Source organism: Anabrus simplex, chromosome 4 (genome assembly GCF_040414725.1).
Source record: "Anabrus simplex isolate iqAnaSimp1 chromosome 4, ASM4041472v1, whole genome shotgun sequence".
In the NCBI taxonomy this organism is placed as follows: Eukaryota; Metazoa; Arthropoda; class Insecta; order Orthoptera; family Tettigoniidae; genus Anabrus; species Anabrus simplex.
The window spans coordinates 392,897,847-392,917,889 of NC_090268.1; the positions used below are offsets into that span (position 1 = coordinate 392,897,847).

General features: G+C 35.7%; 1 protein-coding gene across 2 annotated transcripts in view; it reads left to right on the forward strand.

Annotated features, from left to right (window-relative positions):
- Nucleotides 1–17,995, forward strand: part of LOC136872029 (probable cytochrome P450 49a1) — a 100,249-nt gene extending 82,254 nt beyond the window's left edge. For both annotated transcript variants that reach the window (XM_067145851.2, XM_068227303.1), the window contains exons 8-12: nt 2,215–2,377; nt 4,042–4,211; nt 7,842–7,920; nt 14,749–14,955; nt 17,136–17,995. In XM_067145851.2, coding sequence (XP_067001952.2) covers nt 2,215–2,377; nt 4,042–4,211; nt 7,842–7,920; nt 14,749–14,955; nt 17,136–17,243 — 727 coding nt within the window. In that variant the 3' untranslated portion in view covers nt 17,244–17,995. The remainder of the gene's footprint in view (nt 1–2,214; nt 2,378–4,041; nt 4,212–7,841; nt 7,921–14,748; nt 14,956–17,135) is intronic.
- Nucleotides 17,996–20,043: the final 2,048 nt, after the last annotated feature.

Sequence of the window (20,043 nt, forward strand, 5' to 3'; positions counted from 1 at the left end):
CTCTAATTTCTAGATTACGAGATTTCGATTATTATTTCATCTTGTCATTAAAAACCTTTCCACTCCTGTGTAGAATGTACAATAGTTTATAAGAACATGGGTCTGACAATGCTTGGCTAATGAGAGCATAGTCTACAATCATTCGGCATTTCCAGTCTTTATCTTGCTGAAACTTAAAAATGTGAATTTCACATTAAAGGGAACAGATTAATTATCTTTTAAAAAAAAGAAAGTAATTATATTTCATGAGGAGACTTTAAGAACTCTTCGTATTCACTACGTCGGAAAGGTTATCACAACGTCACAGCAGTAGTTCAAAATGACTTTCGTTTGCACACTGGAGGTAACACAACACGATGAGCGTTCTTCCCCAACTCTGATTAAATTATTTTGTGAATGAATATGGACAAACAATACTTTAATGAGTGGTACAGAACATTCTATAGACCATGTCCGCAGCAAGATATTTGTGGGCATCCTCTGCTTACAGTACTTTCTATCTCTTAGCTGTTAATGGTTAATGTACATCTCCTCTCACTTAAGAATTTAAGAATCCCTGGCCACCAAGCACTATGAAAGGCGCCTTCTGCGCCCAAGCTCATCACAGCCACATTGTCCTTATTTTTCATGCACAACAAACTCGCTAGCTCTGTTATAGCGTAGTCTGTTTCTTTATAAATGGCTTAACATTTTTGAAAATACTGAGAGGACAATACTGTGGCAGCACATGATGATCTAGAAATAATCCAAAAAAGGTTCCAATAAAGTTTTTTCTCTTTAGGTTGATTAGATCAAAACAGACCTCCAAGAATAGATTACAAAGACAGAAGTGTGAAGAAAATAAGAGTGTGGCAGGCTTGCGTCGGATTATCTGCAGAATAATCAGGATATAAAGAAACATATAAAGCAAGCATTTGACTCTGTTTCGTCTCTACTCCATTGTTATCCCAACATACACCTCAAATGCTTCGGCATCACAAAAATTAATATACGTCTGAGCATCTTATTTTTCATATGGATGAATATAGCATTTCTACGAAGTCATTGTAATAAATATCAATCAGATCGGAGAATTGCAAGTGGAAGTGTTTCCTTGTAAGCCCCATTAATTGCTTCAATTCAGCAAACGATTTAGATGACCTGCATATTGCTGCTCATTTTTTTCAATTTTGGGGACATATTGTTACTGCAAATTAGACATTTTGGTACAATATGATACGACATTAATTTATTTATTTATCAAGAAAACAAGTGCATTGTTCATTTCATTGTTATTATTAGCTATTGAACATTTCTTAGCATTGTTTACACATTTTTAATTTGTAAGCTACTGGAGTAAAACAGGAAAATTAGCATAATAATGGTAAATTAATGGAAACCGTAAGACAGAAGAGTGCATAAAAAATACTGTGGCAGGCTTGCGTCCGATTACCTGGAGAATAATCAGGATCTAAAGAAAAATATCCATCAAGCATTTTATCTACGCCAGATCACTATTCATGCAAACTGTGTCGCAGACCTAAAGAGCTATACGACAAAATTGTAGGTCTATCTATATTAACAAGTTACTTTCCAAAAAAGGACCAAATATAGCTTGCTCTCTTTAGGTGCATTACATCAAAACAGAGCTCCAAGAATGGATTACAAACCTCAACATTTTTCCAATGGCCGTTCAGCTCAGAATAAGAGTAATACTGTTGTGAGAGTAACGGGTTGTCTCACAAGTATCGGTGGGTTAAGATATGTTTTCCAATACTTTTCGTTCGTGTCTCTCGTATGATGGCACATTTGCTATTCTATATCAATGATAAAGCTCCAAAAATAAATTACTAAGGCATAAAAAGTACGGCCCCGCGGTGTAGGGGGCAACGCGTCCACCTGACACGCGGCGGCCCCGGGTTCGATTCCCGGCCGGGCCAGGGGTTCTTAATTGTAATGATTAATGTCCCTGGCCTGGGAAGTGGGTGTCTGTGTCGTCCTTAATCTTCCTCTACCCACACACAACATTCCACATTACCGACATTCCAATTACACGCAGGTTCATACAATATGGTGCCATTAGGAGCAGAAAATCCCCTTAGGTCGACGCCCCGAACAAATAGCATCAAAAAGGTATAAAAACGTTAAGAATTACAATTCATAAGCCTTTGTGCTCAGTTAAGTATACTTTATTACCCCAGTAGGAAAACTAATAATTATTCCTCTTCTTTACAGAGTGGCCATGAAGTACATAAAACAAGCCCAAAACAGAATAATGCAGAGGTCACCTGACGCTGAAAAGGATATGAGTGTGCTAGAGACTCTTCTCATCAAGAATGAAGACCCTATGATTGCGTGCGTGATGGCACTGGACATGATACTTGCTGGAATAGACACGGTAACATAGTATTCTACAAAGGATTTTTTTAAATCAGTGTTTTACTAGTTTGTAATGACCGAGCTCGATAGCTGCAATCGCTTCAGTGCAGCCAGTATCCAGTAATCGGGAGATAGTGGGTTCGAGCCCCACTGTCGGCAGCCCTAAAGATGGTTTTCCGTGGTTTCCCATTTTCACTCCAGGCAAATGCTAGGGCTGTACCTTAATTAAGGCCACGGCCGCTTCCTTCCAATTCCTAGACGTTTCCTACCCCATCGCCGCCATAAGACCTATCTGTGTCGGTGCGACGTAAAGCAAATAGCAAAAGAAAAATAATAGTTTGTAATGAAATTATATGATAACTCCCGTAGTTCATGAAAGTCATACAGGACCTTGGCCCGTCTGTATTCTGAATTGGTGGCATTGTCATGGTCCCTAATTCTATTACTCGAAAAGGTTCACTCTCTCTTATATCAGACAACTGTTATGTCGGTCATTGACGCAAAATGGATTCAACGGGTCTTTCTGAGGGGTTATGGGCACAAGTTTTGTCACAGAATATGTATCACGTGACAAGAACAATTCTCGAAATAAAATATCCTGTAAGGTGGGTTTGAAATGTTATCATTGATATATATTTTTAAAATTCTAGACCAAATTTTCACATCTTCAGGACAAAGTCTTTGTTTAGTGGGCCTGGAATGTCAGAAGTAACACAGATACAGAAACGGATTCTCGACAATATTACAATATAACGGGCGAAATTTAAATACGCATTTGTACCACCCAGAGTTACGGGACTGCGAGGCTGAGTGGCTCAGACGGTTGAGAACCTGGCCTTCCGAAAACAACTTGGTAGGTTCGATCCTGGTTCAGTCTGATTGTACTTAAAGGTGGTCAAAGAACTCAGTCTCTGGTTGGCAGATTTTCTCCCACGGAAAAGAACTACAGCGGGACAAAATTCCGGCATCTCGGCGTCTCCAAAAACCATCAAAAGTAACTAGTAAAATTTTAAAACAATATTATTATTAGTAGTAGTAGTAGTCATTGGAGCTTCCATGGACGCATCCATGCCTCTACATAATCACCAAGATATCCAATATCAACTTCCAAGAAGTCCAAATCGTGCTGTGTGTTATTATTGAGCCGAAAATGGATACTCATTGAGTTACTGGCGATCTGACAACCGTGTTTGGATCTGTGAACGGCAACATATTAGGACGAAAGAATGTTGCATTCTTAGCCACCTATGAAAGAAGTAGTTACGAGTCGCCCATAACGTCCCGTGTGATCTGCACGGTATGTAGGACGGCTGACCTAATCGTGTGCATTCTTACGTTAGTTTACAGTGCATTGCCTCTTTTTCATTTTGATCCTCTTTGGAACAATCTTGTCTTGGAGGATGTGAAATGAATGAAAGGTCTTTAGACCACGCTTGACAACCTGTATTGTAATGTCACAGCATCAGGATTCGCAACTTGCTCTTACCAGTAGATCGCGCTGGGGCGAAGAATTATGTCAAGTGTTTAAAATGACGTTCCTTCTGTTATAGGTAGGCTTTTACTCTTCGTAATACAGCTAAGACAAGCCGTAATTAATGACACTTAGATTGGGATGAAGGAATCTAGCAGTTTTCAATAAAGTAAATAAATAAATAAATGTGTATGTTCTCCTTTCTGTTTCAGACTGGTCATTTAACCTCAAAAACAGTTCATTTTCTGTCAAGGAACCAAGACAAACAGGAAATTCTTTATCAAGAACTTAAAAGAGTACTACCGAGCAAAGACCAGCAAATCACGGTGAATAATTTAGAAGACATGAAGTACCTTAAAGCATGTATCAAAGAAACACACAGGTATCATTAATATTATTATTATTATTATTATTATTATTATTATTATTATTATTATTATTATTATTATTATTATTTGTTGTTGTTATTATTATTATTCAGTTTATTGCAAATGTACTAAGCATTTCGACCAATCCCGACGACTTAGTCTTAATGGCAGACAGCGCTAAAAGCCTACAATCTAATACTTTGGATCCTGATAATTGGCACAGTGAGTATGACATGAAAATGAGCAATATCAAGACTACAGTGATGTCACTAAGGAATAAAACCTAAGAGAATTAAATGTTCGGCCGCGAATAAAAATCAGGAATATGTAGATTAATTCAAATATTGCCGGGCTGAGTGGCTCAGAAGGTTGAGGCGCTGGCCTTCTGAACCCAACTTGGCAAGTTCGATCCTGGCTCAGTCCAGTGGTATTTCAAGGTGCTCAAATACAACAGCCTCGTGCCAATTGATTTACTGGCACGTAAAAGAACTCTTGCGGGACTAAATCCTGGCACCTCGGTGTCTCCGAGAACCGTAAAAGTAGCCAATGGGATGTAAAGCCAATAACGTTAATCAGTATTAATTCAAGTATTTAGGATGTGAATTCTCCCAGGATGGTAGTATAGTCCGTAGTGTTAGTTTTTTGTAGAATAACAATATCTTACTTGTATCTTTATGTTTATATTTTTAAATTTCATTATTGAAAGTGGTTAAGTGTAAGAGAGAATCGTGAGCCTTATTTTCACTACAATGTAAGACAGGAATAAATAAGTAAATAAATAAAAAATAGGAAGAGAAATTAATGAAGGTGGGATGAAGCCAATGCAGAGGGCTCGCAGTTGCAATCAACATTATTCTGTTTTCAGACCAACTTTGATGTACGGCAGTGAATGCTGGGTGGACTCATGATGTCTTATGTTAGAAGTTAGAAGTAAATAGGCTACAGTAAAGGGCTGAGAAGGATCGCTGGCACGAACAGGTGAGAACAATGTCAGGAGGGCACACAGAATGAGGATATGTAGGCTAAATTAGGAATGAACTCATTGCATGAAGTGGCAAACATAAACCGGCGGCTGAGGAAGGATTGGTTACCTAGGAAAATGATGGACTCGATTCTGGATGGTGAGAGAAGCAGAGGGACAAAATACGATGATGGTTAGTCTCAGTTTTCAATGATTTCAAGATACTAGGTATGGAAGTAAGTAAGGCTACAGAGCCAGTTACAAGTAGAGGATTATGGAGGTGCTTAATTAATTCACGCAGACGTGCAGACTGAGCGCTGAAAGGTATAATACTCTCTACTGAAAAGTATGTATGAAGTATTTTATTAGTATTATTATACTACTTGATTCATTATGTCCAACTAAGGAGCGCGTTGGAACTTATTATCACTTTTTGTTTGTTTTTTTCTTCTTCTCCCGATATCTCATCCTCTCGCTGCGTTCCTTTCTACGTCGTTCAGTCCATTCCGTATTTAGTCTGGTGGTCTTTACAGAAAACTCGTATTTGTGAATTAGGGTTCTGAATTGTATTCTGTCTTGAATGTTTCCTTCATTGATGCCAATTACATTCAAGTCTTCACTGTGTTCCTTTAGCTAATTATTGTGAATTTTCATTGATGAGGCTTTCTAAAATTTTCTTTGCGAGCCTGTTGTTATCCATTCTATATGAGTGACTATATAATTGTAATCGCCGTTTCCTGACTGTATCTGTTATTTTTCTGTAACTTGATATATTTCTCGTGATTTGTTTTTCATCTAAATTCCATTTTCAAATTTTGGCCCTAAGATTTTCTTGAGGAATTTTTCTTCTTGTTTTCCTATCATCGTTTTTCGGGATTTGCCGGAAATTATAATAGTTTCAGTGCATCTGTTTTAACTGCTATATCATAATGCCGTTAATTTGACTTTTTATATAGTTATTTTATTGTTTCAGTTCCAAGTACTTTTGTACAATGTTTGAAGTTTTGCAATTCTTTGTAACCTTTCTGATTTAATCCTGATGTTTCAATAATTTCACCAAGATACTTAAATGCGTCTACTTGAGCGATATTTCTATATTTGTCGCAATTAACCGTTGACTGTTGACACTTGATCTAGTCTATTCCATATACCTCGCATTTTCCTACGAAATTTGGAGTCCTTTCTTGACTGCTATTTCATGGAGCTTTTCTACAGACTGGATTGCTTCCTGTCTGTATTGGATAGGATAGTAACGTCAGCAGCAAATGCTAGGCGATTAATGATGTATCATATTATTATTATTATTATTATTATTATTATTATTATTATTATTATTATTATTATTATTATTATTATTATCATTATTATTATTATTATTATTATTATTTTCATTAGAATGCTTTTTAAGTTAATACGATGTGCTACACGATAAGTACAAATTCTGGATTTGTATACTAATTCTATTGAATACAGTGTTTCATCATACTTCTCAATTGAACAAAAACACTGTACTGATATATAGCTAGTTAATCTACACATAAATTAATTAATTCAAACGCATTTCTGAGAACGGTATATAAGTCTGCATTTCAACATAAAATATTTAAAGCATTATTTAACTTCATCTCGTAATATTCTCTTTCCAGTGCCAAATTTAACAGTAATTGGGCTCTATTTGTCATAATCCAATAATTTTTCCGTAATATAATAATGGAAATCGGTCTTTGGCATTTTAAATACCATCGAAGCTGATAACAACTGGACTGGCAGGAGATGAAGAAGAGTCTTAAGGGAGAAAGTCTTTCATACATGGTCTTCTCACTCTTTGAGAGGAAGAGGCATCTCATTATACGCTGTCTTACCCAAAGCAACTTTCGGGTCAATAATCGTACTAGAAGTTAACTGTGTGTCTTCTACGGGGTCGTACAGAAGAGCAGACATAACTGTCATTCATCCAAAACGCACACTACTTTAGCGCTGTATCCGACTCTTCGTTTTCAAAGTGACATGGAACAGGGAATTGAGGCTGACACGGAAAAAAGAGATATTATTAACATTACAATACTATAAGAATTAATGATAATGAACATACGTCGTTTAGTTTGATAAAACAAACATAGCTAAATGTTTACACGGTACACCAAATACACTTGCTTCGTACCCAGTGACAGTGTTGATGGTTGCAGAAAGGCGGTTTTAAATTAAGTAACTGAAACAAAAGAAGTCATACTTAACGTAATGGCAAAACAACAGAGGTCTTACGCCAGCGAATTATAGAAATCACTTTTGCTCTCATACAGTTTGCGTATTCAGAAAAAAATGGGTGCGATCTGGAGGCGTCCTGTATACGAAATTTTCAGATTGCTTACGTCATGTTTTGTAACAGCTCTAGATCACTCTTTTACGGTTCTACGTCACTATATTTACGGAGCAGTCTGTACTTCAGGATAATATACCCATTTTCTATTCTCATTTTTTCTAAATATGGACACATAATACAGCTTAAAAACGTCAGAATATTCTAAAATTTTTGATAATTCATCGATCTATCATTAATTACTGAATACTATAAATTCACAGATATCATACAATTTACGTAATGGACAAGCTTTTGACGTAAAGAATAGCTTTGCATACATGATGAATTATATACCTAAAGTTGATGTACCTTTAATTCTTACAGAATGGCACCCATCGTACCAGTTAACTTCAGAGAAACTTCCGCTGATATTGTCATCGGCAACTACCAAATTCCGAAAGGGGTAAGTCTGAATTAATAGTAATTTCAGATTGTCAATATAAGCTGCTTATAACTGCATATCGTCGTTGCCGGGAAAAAAACCTCCTAAGTGATAATATTTTTGGAGATATACTGACACGCAGCACATACATTATGAAGAGCGAGAATGCCCTGACAATATTCACACAGTATTGCACCTTAGATGACAGAACTTTACCGGCCAAATTTCTAAGCAAAAATATTTCAAATAGGTGGTTTTGTCCCGGCAGCGACGATATATTGGATTGCATGGTAATAATAAATGTGACATTTGATTCACAATTTCTGACGTTCTTTGAAGCGACGGCACTGTCTCCCCGTCGAGATATATCCAGCCATTTCCCCATGAGGGTGAAACAAACGAATAGGAAAATGGATAGACAAACTGACAAACAAACACTAATGCTAAAAATTATCAATACGGTCATAAGTTGACCTAAATAGGATATTTGCCACAAAAAAGGCAAAATAAACGAAATTACAGACAACGGACCCCCTTACAACTTTACACAAATAGATTACAGGCAGCGGACCACCTACAAAAGTTTTCCTTATAGATAATGGAAGCCATTTAATGTAATGGTTTTTTAACACCACATTCGTCGTTCTGTTATCGTGAGAACAAACGAAGAGTAGTTTACTACTACTAACACCGGGGTATGCGTCGTACAGTTAGCCGGGTTTCTGATCATGTGAATTGTTGGTAGTCGCCGCCAAGCACGGACTGACAAGTAAACTGAACACGAAAACTGGTAGACAACCTATGTTATAGTCGTATGTGTGGAACTGTGTGCTGTTGCTTTTTAAATGTAGGGTTAGGATTAGTGCTTTGGTACTCGAAATAATGTCCTACTTAGGCATTTCCTATGGCGCGAACCACATGGAATTACCACACTGATAACGACCGCTGTGGACGTCCAGATCTGAACTACAGAACTCCCCACAGTGCGGTAAATAAAGCACTTAACCAAAGAAGAAAGAAAAATGATCGTTAGTGTTCCAGTTATAGCTGATCAGCACAAAGCGCACCCTATGCTGCGCTATGTCATCTAGGAGTTACTGTAAAATATTGCGTTAAGGATATGTCCCTTGTTAAACTTTCTATCGAAAAGGCATGCAAAAGAAGAAACATTGAGAATTAGATTTCCATCCAGGTAGGTACATTTCCATTCACGTTTGTCATGTGTATCTTGTGGGAGAGTAAAAATGTCTCGGCATTCATAATCTCCAGTCACTTCCGGGATTTTGAAATGTTACGGAATTTAAAACCTACATTTGAATAGATGGATTCAGAGCAGGAAGTTTGGTTAAAATATGTCCAATAGTTTCTCAGTTATGTGAAATCGCCTGTACGAGCACCTGCTTTTGGGCTAAAACCACTGGGACTGTAAAATTGTCCATTAATGACATCTCCTTTACTAAACCTCCTACCATAGAAGTGTACCTGAGGAAAAAATATCAGAAATTGGTAGATTTCCATTAGACGTAGATATCCATTACGGTAGGCAACGTATATTTTGTTGGAGAGTACAATCACTTCTTCGGTCTTCCTATAAACCCCCAGTAAGTTCCGGGATCTAGAAATTGTATGGACCTTAAAACTTTCCTTGGACAGGTGGATTCTAAATATGAATTTTAGATTATATATATATATATATTGCTACCTTTCCACCCCACACCATTTGCCGCATAGAACCAAATGACAGCATGATAATCCCTAAAAAAAAATCGGGATACTGCCATATAGCACCATACGCCAAAGCGCCTGATGGAAAGGGACCTTTTTAGTCTAGAGTCAAATGCCACCTCATCAGGAAGGAACAAAAAAATTCAGAATGATGGGTGAGCAAATGCTCTTCCGACCGTGCAAGGGTCTACTGCACCCTTCCGTTCCAAAGAATCAAACCACCGACCTCCCAAGGCCATGGTACGTTCGCGGCAGAAGATCAAAGAAAATAACACATAGCTAGCTTAAAGGCATAAATGAACGGAAGGAAACCTGGGATACAATGTTATTCGGCAAAATGACAGGCAGGCAAAAATTTAAATACCTATTTATTGAGCCTTGATAAATCAAATTAATTAAAGGTTGATCCTGAATATTTATAGTATATTAATATTGAATATGCAATGTCCAATGGACTAAATACAAATTGTAAAGTGTCAAAAATTTTATTTCCCCTTTACTTCTTTCTTCTTCCCGACATGATGATAAATATTACATCATAATTTGTATAACATACTTTTCAAATAAAAAAAATCAGAAATATCCTTATAAATGCGACGGTTATCATTAGTAACTTTCTTCACTATCAGAAGAAGCAATTATTTATACAACAAATTAAATTGAAGATAACTTGAAGTGGTCACCTAGCTAAATTAATTATATTACAAAAATAAACAAAAAATAAATGAATGCTAGTCGTTATAATCCTAATCAAAATAAAATGACTGATGTTGGGTCCAGAAATCGAACCCACATCCCAATGGATCCAATGACAAAAATTACGAAAAATAAACTCGATTTGTCATCCACATAAAGAGTGAAACACGACTAAAAGAATGTATAAAAAGGAAAATATGTGCACAATATGAAAATAAACAATAACAATATATACAAGCAATTGGCTGTATATATAAAAAAATGTGACAACAAAAATCCATGGTTGCCCCTGAACTCGAACCAATGATATCGAAGATGGCGTCGACAAACGGGACTAATAAAACTACCTTTCTTAATTAATCATATGGTCAACAAATAAATGAAAATACTGGCGTTCCAGTTAGTTAAATATTATTATAAGATCATACATGAAAAAGTCAAAGAACCCTTTAAACAATAATCGGTGTCATACAGCTTTCATTCTAAGCGGAATAGCTCGAACAATACAACATACGGTAACCCTCTTCAAGAGCCAAACCCTTTTCACTCTCCCCTCATCGTAAATCTCTGGACGTCAAAGCGCGGCTAATAATGGCTCGGTGTGGCAGGAATATCCTTTCAACATCTCAAGGTGAAAGCAAATCGTTTCCCTTGGAACACATATTTGTTAAATAATCTTATTTCATTATATATTCTCATATCATATTTCCAAAGCTCCACTGGCTTATAAATTCACTGTCCTGCCACAATTATATAATACAATATCAATCCACTGTTCATTGTCTCATATTCACATCCCTTAACTCAGAATGACCAGCTTCGATTCCATCCGATTACAGAATACAGCCTAGGTTTTTCCTACATTTTAAAATCAAATCAATAAAATCAAATATGGATTTTAAACATATCCATAAGGATATTCTCATATTCAGAAAGGGAAATTATTCGACATTAAAAGAAAACGCTAATCTCAATAGGGAGGCGTTTGTTCGATGTCTAGGCATGTCACAAGTTACGCATATAATTAATACAGCCATCTACAAATATATCATCATGTGAATTACATGAAAATAAGAGTGCCTTGCTATCCTAATGTTAACAGTCGATAATCCATTTTTACAAGCATAATCACCATGCATTATGATAATAAGGTTGGATATCACGTAAATAAATTATACAAAATTACGGCTCGGCTCAGTGCCAAAAACAAATCCACTATCTATTACATTTACCTAATCTAAGCACTCTGACTAACTAATATTTTATCATCACGTCAAATACATGCATTACGTTAATTATATATATATTTAAGCCCATGGAATAGACTATAAATTCCATGAAATGAACATAAATAAATATGAAGACCACTCACAAGTTCACTTTCTAATTAAAAAGAAATACATGCAATTTACATGTCTAACCTAATTTACGTGATCTGCATAATGAATAACCGCGCATTTATAAAAAAAATTATTTCATTTTAGTACTTATCATCATGTCGTAACAATCCAAGGTTCGGGTCCCGGGTAAGACTCTGATTCTTTCCTTTTAAGCTTCCATGGTGTTGACGTTGGTCACGGGTTCATGTCCGTTGCTATTCCCGCTGAGCACGTTCATATTCCAATGGTTATCTTCTACACTTATAACACTTTTTATGAGATTAAGACTTGTTGCGTCACTTTAACACAAAACAGACAATTATTACAATATAATGAAAATACTCGTTGCATCACTTAAAAAGTTACAATTATACCGTTCTGGCGATCACATAACTTCAACTTTTTTTTTAAAATACTATTGTTTGTAGACAATTACAATAGTCTCGAAGATATAAACTGTACATTTACAGTCTGAAACACTAAATACATCAGAACACCATCAAACCGTGGTTCTGCTTTGGATCCTTCGCGTGAAGTGGATGGGTTGTCATCATCGCGGTTCCTTTTATAAACTTTCCCCCTTCCATGCAAGAGACAATGGATAGTCCCCACTACTTTTTTTTAATTAATAGTTCCACGTGTCGTATGACATCGGTAATACTCTCAAACGTGTGACTCAGATTCTTAAGTAGTCCGGTTATGTGCGGAACCTGAAATGTTCGGCCATTTATTCAAAATTAATTATCAAAATAATGCCCCAACAATGTCTTCCATGAGGGTGCTGCGTACAAGGGACGCTTAGCGCGTTATATAATGCAACGATTGCGTATTCTTCCATACGTTAATATATTATAAAGAATTAGAATTTTGACAGATGTCTATAATTAAATCATATAACATCCCGAGGTTTCTCATATTAAATATTATGCATGTCTCGAAATCTCATCAAAATAATGCGATTCGCGAGCTGGCAACATCGTGTTCGGCCATTTTTTCAACGGGTGACGGTATCATTATCGATTTTTCTGGCTTGAGATTTTCTTCCCTCTCTCTCTATCTGTGTATCCTTTTAGTTAAGACGGAGTGGTGTTTAGCAAGTTACAAAGGTTGTGTAAGCATGTGCAACCTAATGCAACTTTTTGTAACAAGTACGAGGGAGCTTTACAAAGGTTTTTCACTGCCAAATAATTAATAAATAAATATGTACATGACCGATAAGGTCACAATATATATATATATATATATATATATATATATAGAGTAGTCTTCCAGTTATAATTATTGATCAGCCCTACGAGCCCCCAATTCTGTCCTTCGTCCTCTAGGACTTATACTCAAAACTATTCCGTTAATTATATATATATCGTATTAATCATCATGTCAAAAAATGAACATATTAAAATGTTTAAAAATAAAAATAGATTTCCATTATATTAGGTAGATTTTCATTCAGGACGGTGATGTATATTTTGTGGGAGACTAATATTACTGTTTCGGTCTTCCTATAAACGTCCAGTCAGTTCCGAGTTTTTAACATGGTAAAGACCTGAAAAGCCATTTTTGTACAGGTGGTTTCTAAGTATGAAATTTGGTTAAAATATTCCCGTTAGTTTTCCAGTTATAAGAAATCGGCTGGACGCGCAACCACTTTGGGCTAAGTCCGCTGGGACAACGATTGTAAATCAATCGATTAATGATACCTTTCTTATAATTCCTCGTATCAAAATGTTTTAGATAAGAAAAAATTAGAAATTTAATTTCATTAAGGCTGGTATATTTTCCATTAAGCATGGCCACGTGTATTTTGTCGGAGAATAATATCACTGTTCAGATCTTCCTAAAAAAAAAAAGAAAAAGTCCATTCAGGTATTTAGAATTGTTATGTATTCTGAAACCTACCCAAGAAGTGTGGATTCTAAATGTGAAGTTTGGTTGAAATATGTCCAGTAGTTCTTCAGTTATTAGAACTCAGACAAACAAACACCAAATGTAAAAAGTTTGTAGGCGATCATTATTACACCTGAAACGAATAGTTATAAGATTATTTCGCGAAAATAATAAATGTACAGAGACACGGTCGTTACGATTTTATGTATATACATTTGCTTGAACTTCCCGTTCATAAGGTCTAAGGCCCCTTGCAGACTATGTTGTTGTTCTACAAACAATAAAAGCTATGTAATAAGAAAATCGTATTTTACCTTGTTAGGTTTGGCGAATTCCTTCATAATATACTCATTGTAAAGGCTATGCGCTTAAATAAGCTAAAAATGTGATATTTGTGGCTTAAAAGAGATCAGTGTTCGATATTTTATAATAGTAATATTGTCAAAATCAGGAATTAAAAGGGACTTCTTGTAATTTTACTGTAGTTTGATGGTTTCTCATAATAATGATTGTTTTATACAATTACGAAAATGCATTCGGTATAGTAGTTTGTCAGGCAGAAAGACATATTTAATTTAAGTGGCCAAATGCTACACACTGAGGTATGGGCAATCACACAACCAATGCAACAATTTAAAACAAAATTCCAGTAGTCATACTTGTTATAGCAATCTTACCAAATTAAAGTATGAATTTCACTTCACATTTTATTGGCTGTAATATAAACCACATCATTCTATATCACATTATACACATGTTTCAATAAGATATATCAAAAATGTGTTAATTTGAAGAAAAAATAAATTTATGATTTTAGGAACAAGGATAATTAAATAACAATTTAACAAATTGAATTTCATTTAGTAGACAGTTATTTTTGTTAATTTCCGGATTCACTAGTGTTAACATGGTTCTATTATCCCTTTGATATCGTTTATCTGGTGTAATGAGGCGGGCTAGATAAGTAAACGATTGTACTTGAGGTAACTTGTCACCTTCCAACAAAACGTAGAGGAACACGTTTACAACTATATCAAATTTCAAGTTCTTCTTTCGCAATTTGTTCGTTAATTATCCAAAATTTTCTTCTGTTGGAAATAAATGTGTACTGTTACGAGTGCTTCCGAAATTGCTCGATATTTTCCATATTGTTTTCTCACAGGTTGAACTCATCATGGGACAAAGGCTATTGTCCAATCTTGAAGAACATTTTCCAGAACCTACCAAGTTCATTCCAGAAAGATGGCTGAAGGAAAATGATCAACTTCACAAAGCGCATCCATTCGTAGTAGTGCCTTTTGGATTTGGACCCAGAATGTGCCTCGGAAGGCGGTTCGCAGAGCTGGAGATAGAGACACTAATTGCGAACGTAAGTACCATTAAATATTTGTGTCAGACTTGATCCCATTGTTCAAAATATTTGTATTCTTCGATTACAAAAACTGTCTATTCAGCTAATAAAATTTCATGTCTCGTATTACTGGCCCGCAACTACGCATTTCGTTCCCCGTGAATTTAAACTTCATCTTCAAATTATTATCTGTCCTACCTTGGAAACATCAGTTCAAGCTTATTCGTCTACAAATATCATTCCACGCTATATCTCCATTGACAGTTAAGAAAGTACCATTTAATCGAAACCGACTTTCAACCTATTAGGTCGTGTTACGTATATTTAGTACGTGTTGAAGAGATGTTGCTCTAGAGCAACCGACGCGAAATCGGAAGGTTGTGGGTTCGGATCCCACTGGTGTCTGGTTGGCCATTTTTGTTCTGTACTTAACATCTCTTCAACACGTACTAAATATACGTAACACGACCTAATAGGTTGAAAGTCGGTTTCGATTACAATGCGGTCGTGAAAATTCAATATTCAAAGTACTATTTAGTCGAGCATCTCGTCTTGTTACTCCCAAGTCTTCCCAGCCCAAAAATTGTAACACTTACGTAATTCTACTCGTTTGTCGGTAATCACCCAGACAAATCACGCTGCTTTCTTATTAAGGATCTTTCCAGTTCTCGAATCATGTAATCCTGATGAGGGTTCAGTACACCGCAACCATACTTTAATTGAGATCTCACAAGACCTCTTCTTTACATCCTTATTATAATCCCAAAATACCTTCATAACCACATGAAGAAATCTGTATGCTTTATTTACAATCCCGTTTATGTGATTATCCAAACGAGGATCTTTCCTTATATTAGTACCTAAGAATTTACTACAGCACCCATGAGATACACACTCTCCATAAACACAGTAACTAGAAGTGAGGAGACTTTTCTCCCTTGTGAAACTTACAAACTGTCTTTTCACCCCGTTTAACTTAATTTCACTGTCTAGTGTCAACCACGAAAATTCGTCAAGGTTTTGTTTTGCAACTGCTCACAATGATATAGCTTATTTGTTACTTATATACAGTACAACATCAGTCTAAAAATGCCTATCTGTGATTCCAATTAATTTCTCATATTAACAATACATGTATGAAAATATAACGAAACAATAATATTGTCTTGTGAAACATCCACCTTCAGTATTAAAGGATCAGGTAATGCTTCACCTGCTCAAATTCTCTGAATTCTGCTTTCTAGAAATGTATCCACCCATTCAATAGTACTATATCCATAATCCTAAAATTAAGTATGTATGTATGTTTAGTCCTCAGCCCTAAGGCTGGTTGCATCCTCAACAGCTCCGCCATCAGTTGTCATAGATGGCCTAGGCATCACTGAAGAGGCGTACTAGAGAAATGAGGAGTGATGTAGTTTCCCGTTGCTTTCCTCACTGAGCCAGAAGTTGCTATTACATATCAGTCTGCCAAGCCCACTGAAATGCATGCACCAACTGACCCTAAGAGCAAAATTTTCACACCATTCATAGCAGGGACTGGCTGCATAAGGAATGACATTACTAGCATCACTCATACCTCAGTCAGTTTGATTTTGTCAAAGCCAAGGATAAAACTGAGACAGATCAATGAAAGTAATAATATTTCTCTAGCCCATACCAGAAGACATGGTGCACTGTAAACACTACGTCCTGCCAGCAAAAGCATAAAATTAAGTATGCCCTAGATAAAGGAAATATATGTAAAATGTGAGAATTGAAGGACTCACAAGCCAAAATCTTCGAAACATACGATGAAAGGCGTCGCTGGGTATGTCAAACTACACATATGAACATACCCAATATACACGTATTAAAATATTTATTTGTTTTATAACTTGTGTTTAATTTTTTGAAAGCGACTTAATTTGATTTAATTGATATGTAATCATAGTTATATTTAAGAAAATCTAAATTAATTATTTTCGAACATGATGGAACATTTTTACGCTAATGGCAAAATAGTTGAAAAAATTATGCTACCCGAGAGAGAATATACGGAAATTTTGTATTAATTACTCTACATCAACCTCAATCAACGACAATTATGTTTTAGACGGTTCAACATACATGCTAATCCTTTAAACTACAAAATGTTAAACGTGTAATACCTTTTCTGTGTCGGATATGGCTAAATGCTGGTGTTCTATCTCTTTCAGATTTTTCGCAATTTTCGTCTGGAGCATGACGAAGATTTGAAGGAAGAAATGCTAGGCTTGGCCAACATTGCAAATAAAATGAACTACAGACTTGAAGAGAGATTGTAGTCTTACATGACATTTGTTTCTACCGACAATCCTAATGCAGGACCATATCGAATTGTAAATATATATGTTTTAATGAATACAAAATTGTACAAAAAGTAAATACAATATGACGGTGCAAGCTCGTAATTAAATTAATTTCCCCTCATAAGCAAGACGTCATGAAACGTTTGCTGAAATATTTATACTAGATAAAATATGGTGAATTTCCTTTGAATGTAAGCTACGGGTGTCTCCTCGCAGATAGCCACTTCAAATCTCTTAAATCAGCTAAACGATTTGATATTTGTATACAAAGTTGTAAATAGCATCTTTGAAAATTCCTGTTTTCTTTCATAAATAAAATTCAATTTCCCACAGGCGAAAACGCGTTTAATTTACGTTCTACTGTGAAAATGTGAGTACTTCCAGCCAAAATAACTCACCACTTCACAAAATATTCAATAAGCACAACAGAATGGCCGTGAACAATATGGAGCTAGATTTAGGTTTCAAAAAGCAAAATTTCGTCCATCAGCTCAGGCTCATGATTTCGGCACTAAAAAGTTTCAGATTTGATTATAGAATAATTATACAGTAATTAAATTAGTAATGATTATTATACGACGTTGTTACCAACCTTGCCATTAGTATGTTAATTTCCTTATTTTCTCATTAATCCAATCTCATTTATTAAGTATACTGTAATTGGATACTTGTTCTATGTTTTTCATTAAAATAAAATAATTTGAGAAACCAGTAAAAAGCTAGCTTCATTTGTGGGTTATTTGCAGAGTATTTTTCTCAAGAACTCATGAACATGTGTTCAAAGCCGGAGAGGAAAGGAAATTGTGGAGATAGGAATCAAAGTGTATTCAGGCCGCGTATCATACTATGTAGTAGTGTAAAATAAAAAAGAATATCTGAAGACATACTTAATGCATACCCAACTAAATAAATTACAACTTGGCAGATCATCCAGCAGTGTTTTGGTCCTTCTGCCGCTTAATAGGTTACAACAAGCACTCGTGTGCTTGGTGACTCTATTTTGAGGCACGATTCATAACAACAAATTATTTTAAAATGAACAATATGAACAATTAATCATATCCAACTAAATAAATTACAACTTGGCAGATCATCCAGCAGTGTTTTGGTCCTTCTGCCGCTTAATTGGTTACAACAAGCACTCGTGTGCTTGGTTACTCTATTTTGAGGCACGATTCATAACAACAAATTATTTTAAATTGAAGAATATGAACAATTATTATTGTTGTTATTATTATTGGCATGAACACAAAACTTCTCCCGCGAATATTAATTCAACTATTAGATGTTTTAAGTTTGAAAACATATCGTCGCTGGAAAGGTAAAAGGTTGTATTCCACAAAGCTCTTCCTATCAATTATTCTCCTTAAGACTGGTCACGCCTCCCAGCCACGTATGGATATGCAGTCCATCAGAACAAATTTTGTTGTGTTCATTTTCCTATGCCCATGTGTAAAGAAAAATGAACCTTACAGTACCTTACTGTAGGAATGTACGTTTGCATTACGTATTTACGCACTCCTAGTGTACAATGCATGTAAGGTTCATTTTCGTTTAGTCGTCGACATAGGAAAACGAACACAACGGACATTGTTCTGATGGACTGCGTATCCATATGTGGCTGGGAGGCGTGACCAGTCTTAAGGAGAATAATTGATAGGAAGAGCTTTGTGGAATACAACCTTTTACCTTTCCAGCGACGATATCTTAGCAGACAAAGTAGGATTCCCATACTACGAAAAACGTAAAATTAAGCAATTTCCTCAATTGTGTCCAATGTTGAAGGGCTAAAGGGTCCGGAAATATTTCAAATTGTGAGTATTGGATAGCTCTATCAATCTAAAAAACAAAATCCGGAAAACACTTCCGAACTAACTGCATTTGCGAAAAAAAAGCCTAAAATTGCTTGTTTCTTTACTCGTTTTCTTTCCTTATCCATATCCTGGCCGAATTAACTTATTAATATTATTCTTTCTGTAATGCGTTTGAATACCCTCAGACATTTTTGATTTTCTGAAAAATATCCTCACCGAATGTACTTGTAAGGGCTTCTGTTAATATTTGCATTGACTCACATTAGCGCTCGTAGTGGCAGAAAGAGGAAATCTGCTAATCTAATCCGCAGGATAGCAATGATTAAGAAAGGGATTGTAATCTTAGGAATAATTATAGAATAGATTCTCATAATTAGTTATAATTTATTTACGTAAAATTCGTAGCTCATATACCTAGAATGTTTTGAACGTTGAGATGCTTGCCTAAAGGGCTAGAACTGTGAATTTTTAATCAATTAAAATAATCAAAAATATTAACAAACGGCATTCAAACGTATACTTTTTTTCAAAAATTACAGCATGTGGCTACTTTAAATGCTAAGGTTGCCGGGTTGGTGGATGGTACAAATCATATTTAAACAACATAAAATACGAACTAATTCCTCCTTATATAGCTTACGGATAAACTATATTAAATGTCCTTCCATTTTGAGCTAAGATGAATGGTGTGTTTGTCTTTCCAACTCTTGAGAAACTTTCGTAGAATTGACTGTGGGAGAAGCACCGTTCCCGAAGAAGGAGTTTTACAACTTTAACCGATGGTTCTTGTGTCTTGTTGATGCACATAGAGGAACGCAAACAGACGGAGAACTGCAGATGTCCAAACTGAAATGATATATCTGAAGGGATTATTTAATTTAATTTCCGGGATGAACCGTGTTGTACTTGTACGCATATCACGTACAGTTTGCCGACGTTTCGAATACATTGCAGTATTCTTT